Genomic DNA, 19,301 nt, shown 5'->3' on the forward strand with positions numbered 1-19,301 from the left:
GCCGTGGGGCAGTGCCCAGAGCAGCCTGGCCTGAGCAGAGCTGTGGGGCCAGAGCCGGCTGGGCTGTGCTGGGGAGAGGCCCTTGGTGCTGCCCAGAGCTCAGGGCAGCTGGCAGAGCTTGCAGGGAGCTGGGCTGGGCTGGGAGAGCCTGGCACAGAAACCATCAGTGTCCATCTCAGCCTGGCTGAGCGGGCAGGGGCAGGACTCAGCCCAGGCCTTGTGGGGCAGGGCCAGCGCCTGGGCAAGGCATTGAAAACAGGCAAGAGCCTGGGAGAGGAGGCTGCTCTGTGCCCTTGGGGCATGGACAGAGCAGGGAGGGGCCCAGGACATTTGTCAGCACCAGCCTCTGTCTGTCCCAGCCCTTGGCAGCCCTGGCTGCTGAGCTGGGGCTGGCAGCAAGGCCGGGCACAGACAAGGAATTGCTGAGCATGGCCTGCGCTGGCCAGGGCTGCCTGTGCCAAAGGCAGAGCTCAGCTGCCCTTGGCAGCTGCAGGAACACTCAGGAGCCCAAAGAGCCTCCATGGCTGTGCTGGAGACCAAGGCTGGAGCAGGGAAATGCAGGGCTGCTGTGCCATGGGGAGGGCATGGAATTCCAGCACACACCTCAGCTCTCTGATGGTCCCGGCACCGTGCTGGGCCCTGTTCCAGACTGGAGCAGGGCAGATGTTGATGGCACAGGAGCCCTGCGGGGCTGGCAGGGACCTGCAGCTTGCAAGGTGCTCTGCTCTCCTTTAGCTCCTCTCTGACAGATCCAATCCCAGCTCGGCACCTCAGGGCACAAGTGGCACTGCCTGGTCATGGGCACACAGCTGATGTCTGCCTGGAAAGGGGCACAGGCTTTAATATTTGTGCAGTTCATATTATACAAGGACATTTTTATTATCTGGGTCACTTGAGTACTTTGAAGAAATGGCAAAATTTTCCCTCCAGGAACAGAAATTTCTTGGAGGCAGGAGGAGAAATACTGACCTTGCCTTCTACGTGTGTCACCAATATCCTGTTTATTATTTCCTCTCCCTCTTCCTTCAGGTGTTTCCAGCTCTCCTGTTAAAATGGCCATGTCTAAAGACATCTCTTCACTAGACCAGCTGGATCAATGTCCTTCCTCTTGCTCCCAGATTTCCTCCTGTAGGTGCTGTCTGGTCACTCAAGTGACTCTCAACTGATTGGTTTCATGCTTTTAGCTTAAGGAAGTTGTCCAATCTTTCCAAAGTTCAAATAAATATCACATTCGTCAACACCTTACTAATATTTACATCGCAGAATTTCACTTTCTTATGTCTCTGTCTAAAACGTGCTTTGAGCTTTATGTAGTAGCCCAATCTTTCTGAAGTTGAAATACATATATAATTAATCAACACCGTACTTATATTTATATTTATGCCAGAGTTACCTTTTATGTCTTTGTCCAAAGCTGTTCCTCTGCAGAAATCCCTTGGGGATAGGGGACATGTCAGATGCTGCTGGGACATCACAGAGAGCTGAGGGAAGAGCTGTGATGGTTATTAAACTGTTCAAATGTTCAACTTGTGTTTGTTGGCAAGAAACCTCTCTGTGCCTCTGAGTGTCACCAGTCCCTGAGCCCAGAGGACACAAACCTGATGAGTTGTGGTTCCCACTGCAGGGGCACTTGGACCTTGGCTCTGCACAGGAGAGCTCTTCATCCACTTTCCCTCTTTTCCTCCCTCTGGGCATGGTGGGAGCTCCTGCCTTCAGCCTGTGACTCGTGTGTGCAAAGAGCAAATCTGGGCAGAATTGGGGCAGGGAGGGTTTGGGGTGACCTTGGGATCTGTGCTGGGCACAGAAGGTGTTTCCATTGCTCTGAGTCTGTCTGCTGTGCAAAGGGGATTTAATAGCCAGCAGAGGAATGACTTTTGCATTTGATGGAGCTGTGCCTTCCCTTGGCTTTGTTGGCTGGCAATAAATGAACATCCCTCTGTGTCTGGGGCAGCTCCTTCTCCAAGGAAAGCAGGTGGGAGTTGGAGCCAAGGAGCTGAAACCCGCAGGTGCAGCCTGGGCTGGAGGGAGCTCAGATTTGCACAAGGCTGCTCTGAGTGCCAGGGCTTGGATGGGGGAAATGGTGGGGTGGGGGCAGGGACAGAGTCTGATGGATTGTCAGCCACAAAGGGTCTTGATTTTCATATCTATTCCAACTGCATGAGGAGGCACTTGGATTCAGTGTCAATTGGAGATTTCACACATCAATTTATTAGGAGTAAAAAAAACTAAACAGGACCTGAAGAAATCATTTCTCACTGTCCTTTTAAATATAGTGTAATCAACCACAAGAGATTTGAAAACTTAAATGATTCCCAGGGCTTGGCTTGTTAAGGTGTTCTGAATGTTAATGAGCCCTGGGGCACTGAATTCCTGCACTGAGGAGCTGAAGGCTGCACAAGCCTCTGGAGCAGTAAAATTCAGCAGCAGCCTCCAAGTTGCTGAGGATGTCAGCAGCCCCCACTGAGGCCATCCCTGCCCAGAGACCCTGGGGGAATGGGCAGACAAGGAGAGCGGCCCTGGGGCTGGGACAGCAGAACTCAGAGGCACCAGCAGCTCCAGCTGGGAAATGGAGTGTGGGATGGGGCTGTGAAAGCCCTGCCTGGGCTGTGCCAAGCAGGACACACAAGCCCTGACCCCCATCCACTAAAAAACTCTCTCAAGGAGACATTTAAAAGGAATTAAATTTTTTTGTGTCCTCTGAGTTGGATGCACTGGAGAAATACCAACAAGATATTCTCAGGAACTCAAAACAACACAACAGCTTTTGCTGGGAACTTTAGGAAATCAGAGAAACTTTGGCAAAAGATTTAATTTGATATTCAATCTACAGAAAACACTTCTCAAAGCATTACCTTGGCCCATTCAACTTCACAAACACTACGCCTGTTCAATTTTAAGTTACTCAAAATTTGCAAGAGGACAGAAATAGAAGAAGTAGACACAGAAAGAGAGGAAAAATAAGACTTAGGGAAGCACACACAGAGCTACTAACTCCTGGATTCCGGTGGGGTTCAGATGGAAATTCCAAGAGGAGGTAGGGTCAAGAGGTGTGCTTGCCTTGCGGTCAGCCTTAAATACCCCTTGATCTTCCTGGGCCCTTCCCCAGCTGGAACTTGGGGTCATTTGGTCACTCCAGAGCTGGGCTGGGGCTCCAGAGGTGGCTGTGGAGCATTGCCTGTGCTGTGCCAGGGACTGGCAGACACTGCTGGGCTGGGATAGAGGCTCTGGGGGGATTGGGGTTCCAGGGCAGGGCAGTGCTGGAGTTCCAGGGCAGGGCAAGGCTGGACCTGCCCCTTCCTCTCCCGCACATGAAATGTTTCCAGCCAACAATCTCCTCCAGTGTGTCTCAACAGGCAATGTTGGAGGTGGAACCCCAATTCTGGCCATAGGCACCTGGACAAGAAGGACAGTTCTTTTCCATAGGAAGGAAAGCCCAGATCCCCAGTGCTTTCGGCGCAGATGAGAAGTATCCCTTGACATGCCAAGGTCAGCCAGACCTGTCAGGTGGTCCCCAGGAGCCCCAGCTAGCCAGACCTGTTCCGTGTTCCCTTGGTTTCATGGGACCCCACAGTGTCACAATGGTCTCCTTGGCTCCATGAGGCCCTGGAGTGTCACAATGTTCCCCTTGATTCTGCAGTGTCACAATGGCCCCGTGCTTCCATGAGCCCTTGCAATGTCACAATGGCTTCGTGGTTCCACAGAGCCCTGATGTGTCACAATGGCCCCTGGGCTCCGTGTGCCCTCGCTGTGTCACAACAGCTCCTCTGGGACACTGCGGCTGCACAAGGTCACCATGGACCCTTGGTTCCTTGGGGTCTCTGAGTTCACAATGGTCTTTATTGATTCCATGAGGCAGCACAGTGTCACAATGGCCCCTTGGTTCCATGAGGATCTGCAGGGTCACACAGGTTTGTGACATTTGTCCTTGCTGCCCCTCACATCCCCCTGCCCCACAAACAGCCCCGAGCCACCCGTGAGGGACAGGCCCTGCTGTGCCAGGCTGGGCTCAGGGCTTGGCCTTTCTGCTTCCCCCAGCCAGCCCAGGCCTTGCTCAGCATTGCAGTTCCCTGCTCAGAGCCTTGGGCTCCCTGCAATCCTGGCCTCAAGGATCTGCTCTCACCAGTCCCTGGGGAGCCTTTGGCAGTTCCTGCCCTCAGTGGGGCCCAAGGGACTTGGAGTTTTGCTCCTGACTTCTTGAGCAGCTTCTTCAGCCTTGTCTCAGTGCCTGAGGGTTCTCGACTTCACCCCAAATCCTCCATGGGGATCATTAAAGAAAAGGAAGCCCTTAGGGCCGCTTTGTCTTCATTCAATCGTCTGCAAATCTCCAGGGCTTGTGCAGCTGATTGGAGTCAGTTTGGAGTTCTTGTAAGGAGGAAGATTTCCAAGTGCACCTCATGACATTTTTTCTTCAATCAAATGTGTATTTTTTTATTTTCCAGTTCAGAGAAGAGCTGATAGAAGCATTCCCCAGGTGATCTTGACGCTGAAGTTCTCCTTAGGAGGTCTGGGCATGTAGAAGAATGAGTCCCCTGAGGGCTGACCCTGTTCGGACAAGCTGCTCCTCACCCCCAGCCTCACCATGTCTGACATCACCCACCTGGCACTGACATCCCTGTGCCCTGCAGCAGAACCTTGTCCCTGAGCTCTGCAGCTCCATGTCCCAGCCCATTGCACCGTGTCCCACTTGCTCTCCTCAGGGCTCTGCCTGCACACAGGCCCAGGAGAAGTTTTCCTCTTGGGAAGGAGAGAATGGAAAAGCCTGAGCAGGTTTCCTAAACAACAAACCCCACTCAGGAACCACCTTCTCAGTACAGGCTGCCTGGAATGGTGTCACCTTTCTACAAGGAACAGTGTGACCAGAAATGATCTCTGGAAGCAGAATTCTCTGAGTCTCCCAGTTGAATTCTCTGTCCCACTCCTTTCCCTGGATCTCTGTTTCAGATGGAAGCTGCTGGTGCCATCCTCACCTTTAACCTCCCTCTGGAATGCAAACAGGTGTTCCCAGGTGTGTTAAGCAGGATTTGCTCAATGTTTCCATAAATCTTTTGTGTTCCCCATGGAACGAAGGGGCCATTTTGGCACTGAGGGGGTGATGTGGAAGCAAGGAGTCAATTGTGACCCTGGGGTCCCACGTAACCAAGGGGCCATGGTGACACAGCAGGGCCACGTGGATCCAGTGGTCCATTGTGACACTGTGGATCCAAGGAGACCATGGACACACCCCCAGAACCTCATGGAACCAAGGAGTCCATGGTGACCCAGCGGGGCTGCATGGAGCCAATGGTCCATGGTGACACTGCCCATCCAAGGAGGCCATTTGGACACTGCAGAAGCTCATGGAGCGAGGTGGCCATTTTGACACTGAAGAATTTCATGACACCAAATATCCATGGGGACACAGCAGGGCATCATGGAACCCAGGAACTGCTGTTGGCAGTGCGGAAACTCCTGGAAACAGGGGCTGTTGTGGCACTGCAGCACCAACACAGCTGCTGCACCTTGTCCCCTGCCCTGAACAGCTCCTTAGGGGGCACGGCAGGAGCAGCACCCTGGGAGCCTCAGGAATACCCCTCTGGGATCCATGGCACACACTCCCAGGGGCTGGAATTCCAGTTCCCAGCCAGGAAAAGATGTTCCTGCCCTTGAAGGCAAAGCTCTTATGGAAGAGCCAAAAGCCAAGTGGAGAAAGATCCTACAGGGACATTTCACTGCCAGCCTTCCTAACTTCACCCATGGTTGTCGTAGCTCATGGATTGGGAATTAAATCAGGACAGGGTCTTTGGTGGGAGCTGCCCTGGCTCAAGGGAGACACTGAGAGAGAAACAGAGCAGGCGAAGGAAGGCAGGAGAGAAAGGAGGTGTTTTGGTTTGGAGAGACTGGTGTCTCCTAAGGAAGGCAGGAGCCTCTCCTGAAATAGAAAAATGTAGATTCTTTCTTTCTGAATTGTTATAAATTTGAAATAAAGGAGGGCTCTCAGGTAAAAATATGGGAGCAGGAATAACAGCTCTTTATTAGGGAAGAAAATGAAAATATGAACAATGCAGTGAACCAAAACAACACTGACAGAGTCAGAATACAACCTGACACTCTGTTGGACAGGGTGTTGGCCACAGTCCAATTGGAATGGTGGCTGCAGTCCTCCTGCAGTGTCAGGTGTGATTCTGTTGGAGAAGTGATCCTGTAGAAAAGGGTGTCTTCTTCTGAAGAGGAAGAGGCAGCTGTTCCTCTGAGAAATCCAGCCCAGAAAAAGCTGTGTTGGTGGACCAGACTCTCAAGACTAGATGCAGGTAGGAATGCTTGGCTCCTCCCTCTGGGCGGAGCAGCTCACAATGGGATGTTACAGTTCTTATCAGTCATGCAGTAACATTCAATGGTTCATTATCAGCAGATATCTCCCCTGAGAGAGGATTGATTGTGGAAGAGATAAGGAAAAACTGCCCACTTAACACAGGACAACTGCCATACAGATGGCAAATAGAACAAACACATCTTGCTTTTCAGTCTGGGACAGGAGGTCACAAACAAAATCAGCTGAGAAGGTGGCACTCTGAAAAGCAAACCAGAACTGACAGAAAATGAATGGGACAGAAATCAATAATTCTGATAGTTTTATTTATTATCAAAATAAATCACACCCACCCAGCCCCATACAATCCTGATCCCAAAACCTCAAATTTGGATCTTTTCTCGATCTCCTTCCAACCCCATCTAACCCTGGAGGCGGAGGAATTGAGAAATTTTGGCATGGGAGTGAGATGGGAACCAGCCATTTTGAGGTGGGATTGAGTAATTTTGAGGTGACAGAGCAATCCACCGTGGCTTTTGGAGTGCAAACATATGGAGAATACTCCCATATATCCCCAAAGAACCCACAAATCCCCCAGAATATGTTTCCAAACCGTAAATTCCACCTCAAAAAACTCTTAGATGGAGGGACTTTTGACATCTCTGATCAATACTCTTTTTAGTCGTTTTTCTGTTGTTTTTAAGTGATAAAGACAAATCAGAAGAAAATTAGGGCCAAACCAAAACCATATACCCCTTGAGCATCCCCTGAGCACTGGATAAAACAAACTTGGCAGAAATCAAACTTAACCCTCCATAAAATGCCTTGAGGAAGATATGCTCTTCCCACGAGTCACTTGTGATGGAAACACAAACAAATCCCAAACATGAATAAACTGAAAATAGAAGCAATTCTGTGGCAAATCCAAGTTTCATCAGTTCCTGCACAGCTTCAGTTCAGCTGTTGGCAGGTTCTGATAAAAGGGAAGTGGAAATTTGGCCCAGTACAGATTAATAAAGGGAAGGGAAAGCTCTGTTTAGCTGTCACAAAGGTGACAGGGACCAAGAAAATAATGATGCTCATATTTGGCAAAGTCCCCAGAGCTGTGAATTCGGGAGTTATTTGGGAATTTATCTACTTGAACTGGGCTTCTTGTAGGAATTTACTGGTCTTGAGTTCCTCACATTGGGGTGAATGATCCTTGTCAGTCTTGCTAGTATCATTTGTTCCCTTTTCTCCAGTTATTTAAAAAAAATTTTCAAGGAAGGACAAGAAAATACTTTCTTTACACTGGCCACCCACAACAGCCATTTTCCTTATAAGTTCTCCCAAAAGTCACTCAGAGGAAGCTGCATCCAAGTTTCCAAGAGTTCCTCCAGAAAGAGGCAGAACCTTCGCAGAGGAAAGACCCATGCTGTTGTCAAAGGCACTTGGGGTCAGACAGCAGTGCCATGAACTCACTGTGCCAAAATAATGTCTCAATCTGGTTAATAAAATTTTTAGAGAGATGCCTCTGCCTCAATGAAGGTGCTAAGGAGACCAAATCCAAAGTGGATTTTACTGAACAGTAAATGTGAGGTAGAGAGAGAGATTGAAAGAAAGAGAAAAGGGGGGAGAGCAAGGGAGTGACACGACAGAGATCTCCCCTGGGGTGAGGCAAGTGTGACATTGTCCCCTGTGTGCGTGTCCTTCCCAGGGTGGGGGTTTTACACCTGAGCCAGTTTGGGTAAGGAGGGTGGTGTTCACCCCCCACCCCGAGCAGGGATGGCCTCACTGTTTCAGGTTACAATTTCAGATGTAACCAAAAGTGTTTTCAGTGACCATCTCCATAAACTGTTATCAACAGGTGGGGCAGTGTTCTTTATCTCTTCCATGGCTCAGCCCTGATAACACCCTCCAGGGGCCATCTTCTGTTAATGGGCCATTGAGTGTCACTGCAGGGCTGATAAAATTACATCATCCCATTGTGGGATGCTCCACCCAGGGGGAGGAACCAAGCATTCCTACCTGGATATAATCTCACCCTTGCAACACCACGACCACCTTGCCTACTGCATTCCCAGAGGACGAGAGCTCCATAAGCACCACTGGACCTTCAGAGGAAGACCAGACCCTTCTACAGGATCACCGCTTTGACAGAATCACGTTCATCACTCCAGCCGGACTGCAGCCACCATTTCATCAGACTGCTACCACCACCCTGACCATCGGTGTGTCAAGGTATATCCTGACTCTGTGAGTTTAAGCCAGTGTTTCTGTATAATTGCCTTGATCTTAATTTTCTTCCTCAATTGTCATTCTGGTTTAGACTCTCTCCCTGTTTTGCCTTCAAACCAAGACAAAACTGAATGTGCTCATCCCTTGTTTTCCTCCCAAAACAGAATTTCCCATCCCGAGCCCTTTTCCAAATGGAGGAGAAGGCTGTGAGGAAGAGGAAGGAGCCCTGGGACACCGAGGCAGGTGAGGAGGAAGTCAGTGCCCCTTTCCCCCTCTTTCCTGCTCCATCTCCCGGCCCAGCACGGCCCCCGGCTGCAGGACAGCCCCGCTGCCGACGCTCTGCTGATGGGGACGCACTGGGGGGATCTCCTTGCCCTTCCCTCTGGCACGGAGGCAAATCCCATCCCCTCCTTGTCCTTCCTCCCCCTGAAAAGGAGCTGAGGATGGAGACCAGGGAAGATAAATACCCGTGGGAGAACCTTGTGGCAGAGGCCATTTTGAGCGACTCCACAGTGCAGGAATCCAACAGGGAGGTAAATCCCCAGCGACTTCACAGGAGGAGGGGCTGCAAACCCAGCCCAGGGTGCTCTGAGGAGTTAAGACCCAGCCTGTGCCAGGAAGGTGGGCAGAACTTCAGACAGAGCTCGGAGCTGGTGGTGTCTGAGAAGCTTCACGATGTGGAGAAGCCCTACAAGTGCTTGGAGTGTGGGAAGAGCTTCAGGCGGAGCAACAACCTGATCCGCCACCAGATGATCCACACTGGGGAATGGGCCTATGAGTGTGGGGAGTGTGGGAAGGGCTTCGGCTGGAGCTCAGAACTCATCATCCACCAACGCATCCACACAGGGGAGAGGCCCTACGAGTGTCCCGAGTGTCAGAAGAGGTTTCACACCAGCTCTGATCTCCTCAAACACCAGCGGATTCACACGGATGAGAGGCCCTTCCGCTGCGCCGACTGCGGGAAGGGCTTCAAGCACAACTCCACCCTTGTCAGGCACCGGCGCATCCACACCGGGGAGAGGCCCTACGAGTGTCCCCAGTGTGGGAAGAGCTTCACCCAGAGCTCTGACTTGACCAAACACCAACGGAGGCACCGGTAAGGGAAACCCTGGCATTTCCCCGAGTGTGGGAAGAGCTTCGTGCTCTGCTCCAGCTCCATCCCCCACTGGAGAACCCACATTGGGCACAGCCCTGGTGACCCACATTCCCTGTGATCCATGTTGGGAACACACCTGGCTGCTTCTCCCTTTGCTTTGGTCCTAATTTTCCTCTGATTCATCTTTAGTCTTTAAACACAGCCAAAACAGGGTTAAATTAAAGGAATTGATCAAAAATATCTGAAGTGCCACCATTTCACAGGCGTTTGAGGGGGAATTTAGGATTTGGGGATGCATTTTGTGTGGATTTCCCCTGTTGCTAAGAGGCAGGAATTTGATCTCACCCTTCTTGTGTTGCTAACAACTCGTCCCTTGACCCAAACCCCAACTGCACCCCTGGGATACCCTATACAAACCCCATGGCCCTGCCTTTGCCCTGTCTTTCAGGGGTAAGAAATGGATTCTGGAGCTTTGTTAAACCAAGACCCATCTCATTTGTTGCTGCCGCCGGCAGCTGCACCCTCCCTGAACACCATGAACTCAACTTCTGGAGGATTTGTGGGTTCTCAGGTGATTTTGGGCAGTGTTCTCCATCTCTTTGCATTTCAAAAGCCAAGAGGGATGGATCTGTCACCACAAAACCACTCAATCCCACTGAAAACAACAGAATTTTAACCTATAAAGGCACAATCCCACCTCAAATTGCCTGTTCCCACCTCAAAAAAATTAAATCCCACACAAAGCTCACTCAATTCCACAGCTGCCAGGGTGGGATGGGGTTGGGAGGAGATTGGTAGAAGTGGGATCTCAGTTTGGGGAGGTGGGATGGGGATTGTGTGGGGCTGGGTGGCTGGGATGTATTTGATAGCAAATAAAACGTTCAGAGTTACTGATTTCTGTGCCATTCATTTTCAGTCAATTGTGTTTGCAGAGTGGCTCCTTCTAAGCTGAATAAATTCCTATAAAAATCCCTTTTTTAAAATCATCTAACCCAAACAATCCAAAAACTAATATCCAAATAAAACCACCCATCTGCAATTAAGTTCTTCAAAAAAAATTTAATTTTTTTAGCGTACCTAAGGATGTTATTAAAGTTTAATTATTTGCTTAAAATGTATGAGAAATTATAGTGGTGTGTTTTTTTTGTGTTTAGTAAATTTGTAATTTGAATTGTTTTACTAAGGTGTGTTAGATTGTATGTTAGTTTTTTTAGATATTTTTATCTGAAGTCTATTAGATAATGAGTTAAAACTTTGAAAAGGTATTTCTTGGTATGTAATTTATTTATTTATATTTATTGGTAATGTTACATTTATAGTTATTGTTGTTTTGGGTTAAATCATTATTGGAGTATTCTAAGTAAGAGTTGAAATACTTATATTTCAAATTTTTTCTGTTTAAATTTAATTCTGATTTATTGATTTATAATTTTATTATAATTTGTTGAGAGGATAGGAAGGAAATTCAAAGTCAGGAACATTTTTTCCTGGCCAGGAACTGGAATTCCAGATCCTGGGAGTGTGTTGTGGTTTAACACAGAAGGAAGAGGGTCAAGCCAGTCAGTGATTGGGGTTGGACATTGGCACTTGGGGTGACCAATTGAGGCTGGTCACACCTCTGAGATCACAGAGGGGTTAAAAGCAGAATTCCCAGGAGAACTCGCTCTCTTTGGTTCCAGTCAGGGTGCAGTGCAGCCTCTCCCCTGCCCGGCCCGTGGCTGGCTGAGGCAGGGGAAGCCCCACGGCCTGACTGAGGTAAGGCCGAAGGGTGCAGGGGCTGGAACTGGGCTGGCTCCCTGCAGATGAAGGGTGGAGGAAAATCTGGGATGTCTGCGTCCCCCCCGCCAGGGTCTCTGTGGAGAGAGAGAGAAAGAGACAGCAAGAGCCGGGGGGGGAGTGGGAGGTGCCCAGCATGGGAGCTGGAGGTCTGGGCAGAGAGCCTGGCCAGCTGGCCAGGGAATTTGGACTTTTAACCCCTTCTTGGATGATGAAAGCTTTGTCAAATATTATTCCTCCTCGATTTGAAAGAGAAGAAATGAGACAGTCTGGGGCCTGGGATGTAAGAAGGAGAAATTCTAGGTGGGAGGAGATGATGGAGGGGTTTTTGGCTAGACTTTCTCTTGTTAGCCATAGACTGAACCAATTTTCTCCTCCAAGAGAGAGACTGTATTTTAGGAGGATGCATGGTGAGGCAAGAGACCTGTTTCAGCAGCTGAGAAAAAGACAGGAGTGGAGTGAATAGAGAAGAGTTGAGGAGGGTTGTGGTGATGCCCCCTGTCTTCAGAGAAGAAGAAGAGAAGATCTCTGTTCTTGGACCCTCGGCCCCAGGCGGAAATGGGGCGGGACTGCGGTCCCAAAAATGAAAAAGTGAACTGTTGTTTCGGGGTTTTTTTTCCCTCTTGGCAAAGCATCCTTGAAAAGAAAAATCCTAAGAGCAGTCTGTCCATGGAGCAGTCTGTCCATGCATGGTGGTGAGAGCACTGTGACATGGAAAGGCGAGTGTCACACTGGCAGATTCTCTCTAGGCGGTGCCATGTGTGACATGGAAACACAAGAGGTGGCAGCTGTGTTTCCTGGGGGTCTATGGCACAGGAGAGACTCCTCTCTCCCTCGATGGACTGAGTATTGATCCTCTGAGGGTGGGAACATGATTCGGAGTCCAAGTTGTGTCTCACTGTGGTTTGTTGGAATTGGGGGGAGAGAGAAGGAGTGTTTTGGAAGGTTTTAATTTTGGATTTAATTTTTTTTTCCTTGCTTTTTCATTTTATAGTAGTAGTAGTTAATAAAGTTTCTCCTTTTTTATTGAGCTTGGGCCTACTCTGCTCTGTTCCTGATTGCATTTCACAGCAATCATTTGTGGGGTTGCATTTTCATGGGGGCACTGGCATTGTGCCAGTGTCAAACCATGACACAGGGGCCACCTGACAGGTCCGTCTGATCGTGGAACATCGAGGACTGCCTGTCATCAGTCCCTGGAGAACTGGGGCTCTGTGCTTTCCTTCCTATGGAAAAGAACCATCCATTTTTCCAGGTGTCCACAGCCAAAATTTATACTCCCCCTGAAAAATTCCCTATATGCAAGGGTTCTCCCAGACAAAAGCTGCCAGGACAGACAGCTCTGGCTGGCCTTGGCCTCTGGTGGTCACCTCTCATCTCAAGGAAGCCTTGAGGAAAATATTTGAACAGGTTAGGCTGCTGAAACATCAATGAGTCCCGCATCCTCTGAAAAATTCAGATGCTCTTCTGATAAAATGTGGGGGTTTTTTTCTCATTGTGCATTATGCGTGAAATATAATTTTCAGCAAAAAAATATTACTCTTATCACTCTCCCAGTGTTATCTGGCACAAAACACCTTGTCTACATATGGATCCAGGTCACCTGTATAAACAAACACAAGAAAGAGTGCACCAGGAATTATTAGTCTCTGCTCCCATCTGTCACATCTCCTCTGGAACTGGAGGTGCAGCCCCAGCACTTGGGAGGGATCAGGGGGTCACAAGCTCAGCTCCCACACAGAGAACATGCGGACCCTGGGGTGCTTTTCTTGGCCCCTGCCCGCTCAGCCAGGCTGAGATGGACACTGATGGTTTCTGTGCCAGGCTCTCCCAGCCCAGCCCAGCTCCCTGTAAGCTCTGCCAGCTGCCCTGAGCTCTGGGCAGCACCAGGGGCCTCTCCCCAGCACAGCCCAGCCGGCTCTGGCCCCACAGCTCTGCTCAGGCCAGGCTGCTCTGGGCACTTCCCCACGGCCTCAGCCCCTGCCAAGGGCACAGCAGCAGCTGCAGCTCAGCCAGGACTCAGCCCCACCATGGGGGAAGGGGCTTGGCCAAGGCCAAAGGAGCTCCCTGGCTGCCCTGCTCCCCTCTGGCTGAGGTGCTGAGAGCTCTGCAGCCCCTCCTGCCATCCCATCTGCCCAGGCCAGCACAAGAGCCCCGGCCTTGGGGCCCTGCAGAGCTGCTCCTGCTCCAGGCCCAGGGCCCATCCCAGAGCTGGGGCAGCCACAAAGCTGTGCCCATTTCTGCTCATTGCTGCTCCGATGGGGATGGATCCTCAGCCACTTGGGGGTTGCTGATGAATTTTCCTACTCCAGAGGCCTCTTCTTTCTTGAGCTCTTCACTTCAGGAATTCAGTGAGAAAAGTTCACAAACATTTGTTCAAAACTCCCAAAACAAGAAAAGCCCCTGAGAATAATTGAAGTTTTTAATTATTCTGTGGTTAATTAGACAGATTTCAGAAGTGTATTCAAAGTGACTATACTATATTGTAAACAATGCAGAGACAATTTTTATTTTCCGGTTTATAGATTGATGTCAACAAAGACCAATTGATATTGAGCCCCAGAACCTCCTCATGCAGTCTGAACAGATACAAAAATCAAGACCCTTCATGGCTGACAATCAATAACACTTTGTCCCCAGTCCCTCCCCAGAATTTCCCTCATCCAACCCCTGGCACTCAGAGCACCTGAGGAATGGAGTCACAGCCAGAGGTGACCCCAGGACTCAGGACTGGGGACAGGTCAGTGAAATCTGTAGACATTGTGACACTGTGAAGCCCCATGGAACCAAGGAGTCCATCGTCACATTTTGGGGTCCCATGGAACCAAGGAGACCAGTGTGACAGTGCAGGGCCTGGTGTAACCAAAGGGACATTGTGACGCTGAGGGGCCCCTTGGAACCAAGGACATCTTTGCAGATGACACCAAGCTGGATGTGAGTGTTGATCTGCTGGAGGGTAGGAGGGCTCTGCACAGGGTCCTGGACAGGCTGGACCCAGGGCTAAATTCAACAAGGTGAGGTTTAACAAGTCCAAGTGCCGGGTCCTGCACTTTGGCCACAACAACCCCAGCAGCGCTACAGGCTGGGGACAGAGGGGCTGGACAGCAGCCAGGCAGAAAGGGACCTGCAGGGACTGATGGACAGCAGGCTGGACATGAGCCAGCAGTGTGCCCAGGTGGCCAAGAAGGCCAATGGCTCCTGGCCTGGATCAGGAATGGTGTGGCCAGCAGGAGCAGAGCCGCTGTGCCAGCACTGATCTGCCCCCAGCTCTGCACACAGACATTGCTGCTGCAGCTCCAGAGAAGGCAACAAAAGGGCATCTCTGCAGAAAACTGCGCTGGGAGATCCTTTAGTTCCTTTAAAGCCAACGAGAGTGCAGCCCTTCATTGACACAGTGGCCACAGGGAGGTGGAGACAAACAAAATGGCAAATGGCACAAAAATTACATTTATTGTGGACAATAAGGAAAAAAAGTAAAACAAAGGGAAAAAAACCCCCACAACTAATTCAACAAGAAGTATCAAAGATGACTTTTGTTACAAGTGATTTTCAGAAATTTGCCAGCAGTTTAATGTCCCTGAAACCATCCAGTCATCAGTTTCCACACTGCAGCCTTGAGCTCCTGGTTCCTCAGGCTGTAGATGAGGGGGTTCAGGGCTGGAGGCACCACCGAGTACAGAACTGACAGGGCCAGATCCAGGGATGGGGAGAACATCGAGGGGGGCTTCAGGTAGGCAAATATTGCAGTGCTGAGGAACAGAGAGACCACAGCCAGGTGAGGGAGGCAGGTGGAAAAGGCTTTGTGCCGTCCCTGCTCAGAGGGGATCCTCAGCACAGCCCTGAAGATCTGCACATAGGAGAAAACAATGAACACAAAACAACCAAATCCTAAACACACACTAACAGTAATGAGCCCAAGTTCCCTGAGATAGGATTTGGAGCAGGAGAGTTTGAGGATCTGTGGGATTTCACAGAAGAACTGTCCCAGGGCATTGCCATGGCACAGGGGCAGGGAAAATGTATTGGCTGTGTGCAGCAGAGCATTGAGAAAGGCACTGGCCCAGGCAGCTGCTGCCATGTGGGCACAAGCTCTGCTGCCCAGGAGGGTCCCGTAGTGCAGGGGTTTGCAGATGGACACGTAGCGGTCGTAGCACATGATGGTCAGGATGGAAAGCTCTGATCCAATGAAGAGCATAAAGAAAAAGAGCTGTGCAGCACATCTCTTGTAGGAGATGGTGCTGGTGTCCCAGAGGGAATTGTGCATGGCTTTGGGGACAGTGGTGCAGATGGAGCCCAGGTCGCTGAGGGCCAGGTTGAGCAGGAAGAAGAACATGGGTGTGTGCAGGTGGTGGCCGCAGGCTACGGCGCTGATGATGAGGCCGTTGCCCAGGAGGGCAGCCAGGGAGATGCCCAGGAAGAGGCAGAAGTGCAGGAGCTGCAGCTGCCGCGTGTCTGCCAGTGCCAGCAGGAGGAAGTGGCTGATGGAGCTGCTGTTGGACATTTGCTGTGGCTGCACGTGGGCACCTGGTCATGGAGAAAGGACAGGGACAAGTCAGGAGAGGCTGCTTAGAGCCAAATCTGGGCCATTCCCTGCAGCCTGTCCTGCTGGGACTCACCCACCAATGTTCCTGCTCTGGGAAAACCTTCACCCAGGTCCCTGCCTGAGCTTCAGTTGTGCTGGCTGAGTGTGCCAGGAGCAGCCAGACCTGTGCGTGGGGGCTCTCGAGGAGCCATCCCTGCCTCACTGCCCTGGGTTTGTGGCCATTTGGCAGAGGGACAAGGCTGGATATTCAGGATTTGTCAGGGGAATCACTGCAGAAAGGCTTGGATACCATCTGCACTCAGGCTTCAAAAGGAAATAGATGGCAGGAGTTGGTTTTAGGAATTGTTTTCCTACCCACACACCATTCCTGGCCCACTGAGGTCAGAAATCCCCAGAATTTCTGCTGCATTCCGAGTTTGCCAATGAGAGATGTGAGAGGCAAAGGATTCCCTGTGGCTGAGGGCAGGTGAGGGGCTGGATGGGCTTGTTCCCCCAGCACTGCTCTGTTCAGCCCCCTCTGCTTCCCTGAGCATCTCCCTGGGCCTGGACATCCCCTCCTGAGAGGTGCCTTGTCCCTGCCAGCGCTCACAGAGCCCATCCCACCCTGTGTGCCCTACAGAAACCTGCCTGTGTGCAGGGCCCTGGCTGGGGCAGGCTCTGTGTGCAGCTGGGCAAGGGCAGCTCAGGAGAGCCCTGCTGGGCCCTGCAGAGGTGATGCTGCTGCTGTCCAGGGCGGAGGAGTGGCTGAAGGCCCTTTGGGAGGCTCCCAGCAGAGAGACTGACCACCCAAAGTCACAGTTCTGGAGTCTCTGTAAATGTTCAAACATTCCTTTGATGATCCTGTGTGTCCCTTTCAACTCAGAATGTTCTGGGATTCTGGGATTTCAATTTCTGTTCTGCTTCTCTCATCCCCCTGTTGTCTATAACCAGAAGAGAAAAAATACCCTTGCAACAGTGTTAGAACAGTAAAGTAAAAACCAGACCTTTATTGGAAGCTTCCATGTGTCCCAGAGGGGATGGGGCACACCCAGCCCATGATTTCAACAATTCATTAAGGTTAATTAATTAGTATATTTAACAGGGACACCCAATAGGAGATTCAGTTGCCCCAGTTACACACCCCTGGCTCAACCCATTGGAGTAGGTCTAAGGGCTTCTTTGCCCCAGGTTTTCTTAACACTGCTCACATTTAAAAAATGAAATGGTCTTCTTGTGGTTTCTTTCCCTGATAATAAGACTATATAGCATTTAAAAAATGTGTTTAGACAGGTTATTGTTCTAAAATCTAAGAGAAATTAAGGAAACATATTAGAGTTAATTAAGGATTATAATTACATTAAGTATATAATAGTAGTTAAGTAGAGTTCATTAAGAGTTTAATAGAGTTAGGTAAGGATTATAAATTTATAATTACATAATAGTAATTTATGGACCTACAGATATATGAAAAATGTATAAAAAGCAAAATTCTTCATGTCATCACCCCAACATTCCCATCCTGCTCCAAGCAGGAAATTGAAAACACTCTCAGGAAAGCTCCTGACTTTTACAGCAATCCCAGGCTTACCTTCTTTGGGAAGTGCCCTCCGGAGCTGTGCCCAGGCTGGTCTGGAGCTGGGAGCAGCCCTGCCCCACCCAGCCCCTCTCAGCAGCAGCACCTGCCCTGCTCAGGGTGGCTCCTTCCCCCCACAGCTCCTGGCCAGCGCTGGGAGCAGCTCCAGGGCCGGCTGAGAGCTGTCCCTGGCAGGCAGCAGAGTCCTGGCCCAGCACAGCGCCCTGGGCTGCAGGACCCTGCTCTGCAGGACAGCCCTGGGCACCCCTGGCTGCTCTGCACAGGAGATGAGCAGAGAATGCACTCACAGGGGCTGTGGGCATTGGGATGTTCCAGCTTTAGGAGATCTCTCCAGGAGCTGCAGCTGCATTGTCCTGCAGCCAGAGGTTCCTGTGCCAAGGGCTGGCAGTGATTCTGCCCCAGGCACTTCTCAGCCCCTTCCCAGCCCTGACTGATTGAAGCTCTCTGTGCCTCTGTGCTGTGCCCGGGCTGGCTGCAGGCAGTGCCCCAGCCCTGCTGGGCTGGGAGAAGAGCTGCTCAGCAAGAGAAATGTGCTTTTGAAGCTCTGCTTGGTTACCAGGATCACCCTCTGTGCCAGGAGCCCGGCCCAGCTCAGCAGCACAGACACAGCACAAGGACTTTAATGACCCTCTGGGGCTTTGTGCTCAGGCCCTGAACATCAGGCCCTGAGAGGGAGCTGCAGAAACCTCTCCAGAACTCCAAGTCAGAATCCAGCTCCAAAGTTTCTTGGACTTTTAATGGGTCCCACTGAGGGACACGACTGAGAAAGTGTCCCCAGGCCCCAGGCAGAGCAGAGAACTGGAGGCACTGATGACAGGTGGGGACAAAGAAAAGCCAAGTCTTGGTGCCCTGGGGCACAGCAGGGTCTGTGCCACCAAGGGCTGTGAGGAGACACCTTGTCCTGAGGCCCTGGGGCCTCCTGGCACAGCCCCAGCCAGGCTGGGCACTGTCACCCCCTGGTCCTGCCCTCAGCATCCCCCCCTAGCCCACATCCCAGTGGCCTCAAGGATCTGCTGGAAGGAGTCCCTGGGGAGCCTTGGTCAGGAATGGCCCTGGGGGCTCCTTCATGCCCCCAGGGACTGCAGGTTTTTCAAAGGACTTTGGCTTTAGTTTTGGCCTTGCAGTTTCTGCAAGATTTCTGCAATCATGGCCTCCAATTATCTGCTCTAATTTGTCCCTGGAGAGCCTTTGTAATTAACAATACTCAGTGGGGCTCATTAATGCTTCAAGGTACTTCATTTCTTTTAAGGTACTTGGTGTTTCCCTTTTGATACAGACTCTGTGTGAGGTTTGTGCAATCATGGCCCCAATTATCTGCTTTAACGAGTCCCTTGAGAGCTTTGTACAGACACTCAGTGGAGCTCATTAATACTCTGAGATACTCAACTTTTTTCACATACTTTGGATTGTCCTTTCCACACTGAGAGGTTTTTGTGCCATTTTGAGTCTCTGAGAGGTTTTTGTGCCATCCTGGCCTCCAATTCTCCCCTTCATGCAGTCCATGAGGAGACTGTGTTGGGGATAGACCTCAGTGGGACCCAATAATGCATTGAGACATTTTGGGTGTTTGCTCTTGATTTTAACTCCTGGAAAGTTTTGTGCAATCTCCTCTCAGGCCCTGAGGTTCCAGGGCTCAGCTCCAAATGCACCACGGGGCTCATTAGGATCAAGCAAGTCCTAACAAACCATGGCTCTGCCTTGATTTCCCTCTTGTCTGGGGCAGTTCATCAGGAAGTTTCTGTAGTGGTTTTGGTTCATCAATTTTGAGATTTCTTGGGCAATGCATCAATTAGTGTGGTGGTTTTAGTGA

The 19,301-nt window shown here is 50.6% G+C and overlaps 3 protein-coding genes across 3 annotated transcripts in view; 1 reads left to right on the plus strand and 2 right to left on the minus strand.

Moving 5' to 3' along the window:
* The window catches only part of LOC100226816 (uncharacterized), a 1,189,242-nt gene that overhangs the window by 697,346 nt on the left and 472,595 nt on the right, over window positions 1-19,301 (minus strand). The window lies entirely within an intron of this gene.
* LOC121469068 (uncharacterized) overlaps window positions 1-19,301 on the plus strand; it is a 662,903-nt gene that overhangs the window by 237,774 nt on the left and 405,828 nt on the right. The window contains exon 7 of the mRNA XM_072919760.1: window positions 9,498-9,544. Coding sequence (XP_072775861.1) covers window positions 9,498-9,544 — 47 coding nt within the window. The remainder of the gene's footprint in view (window positions 1-9,497; window positions 9,545-19,301) is intronic.
* On the minus strand, window positions 14,944-15,876 carry LOC140680964 (olfactory receptor 14J1-like). The gene has a single exon (XM_072919852.1). It carries the CDS (start codon window positions 15,874-15,876, stop codon window positions 14,944-14,946), a length of 933 nt encoding a protein of 310 aa, XP_072775953.1.

This window comes from Taeniopygia guttata, chromosome 30 (assembly GCF_048771995.1).
Source record: "Taeniopygia guttata chromosome 30, bTaeGut7.mat, whole genome shotgun sequence".
Classification (NCBI taxonomy): Eukaryota; Metazoa; Chordata; class Aves; order Passeriformes; family Estrildidae; genus Taeniopygia; species Taeniopygia guttata.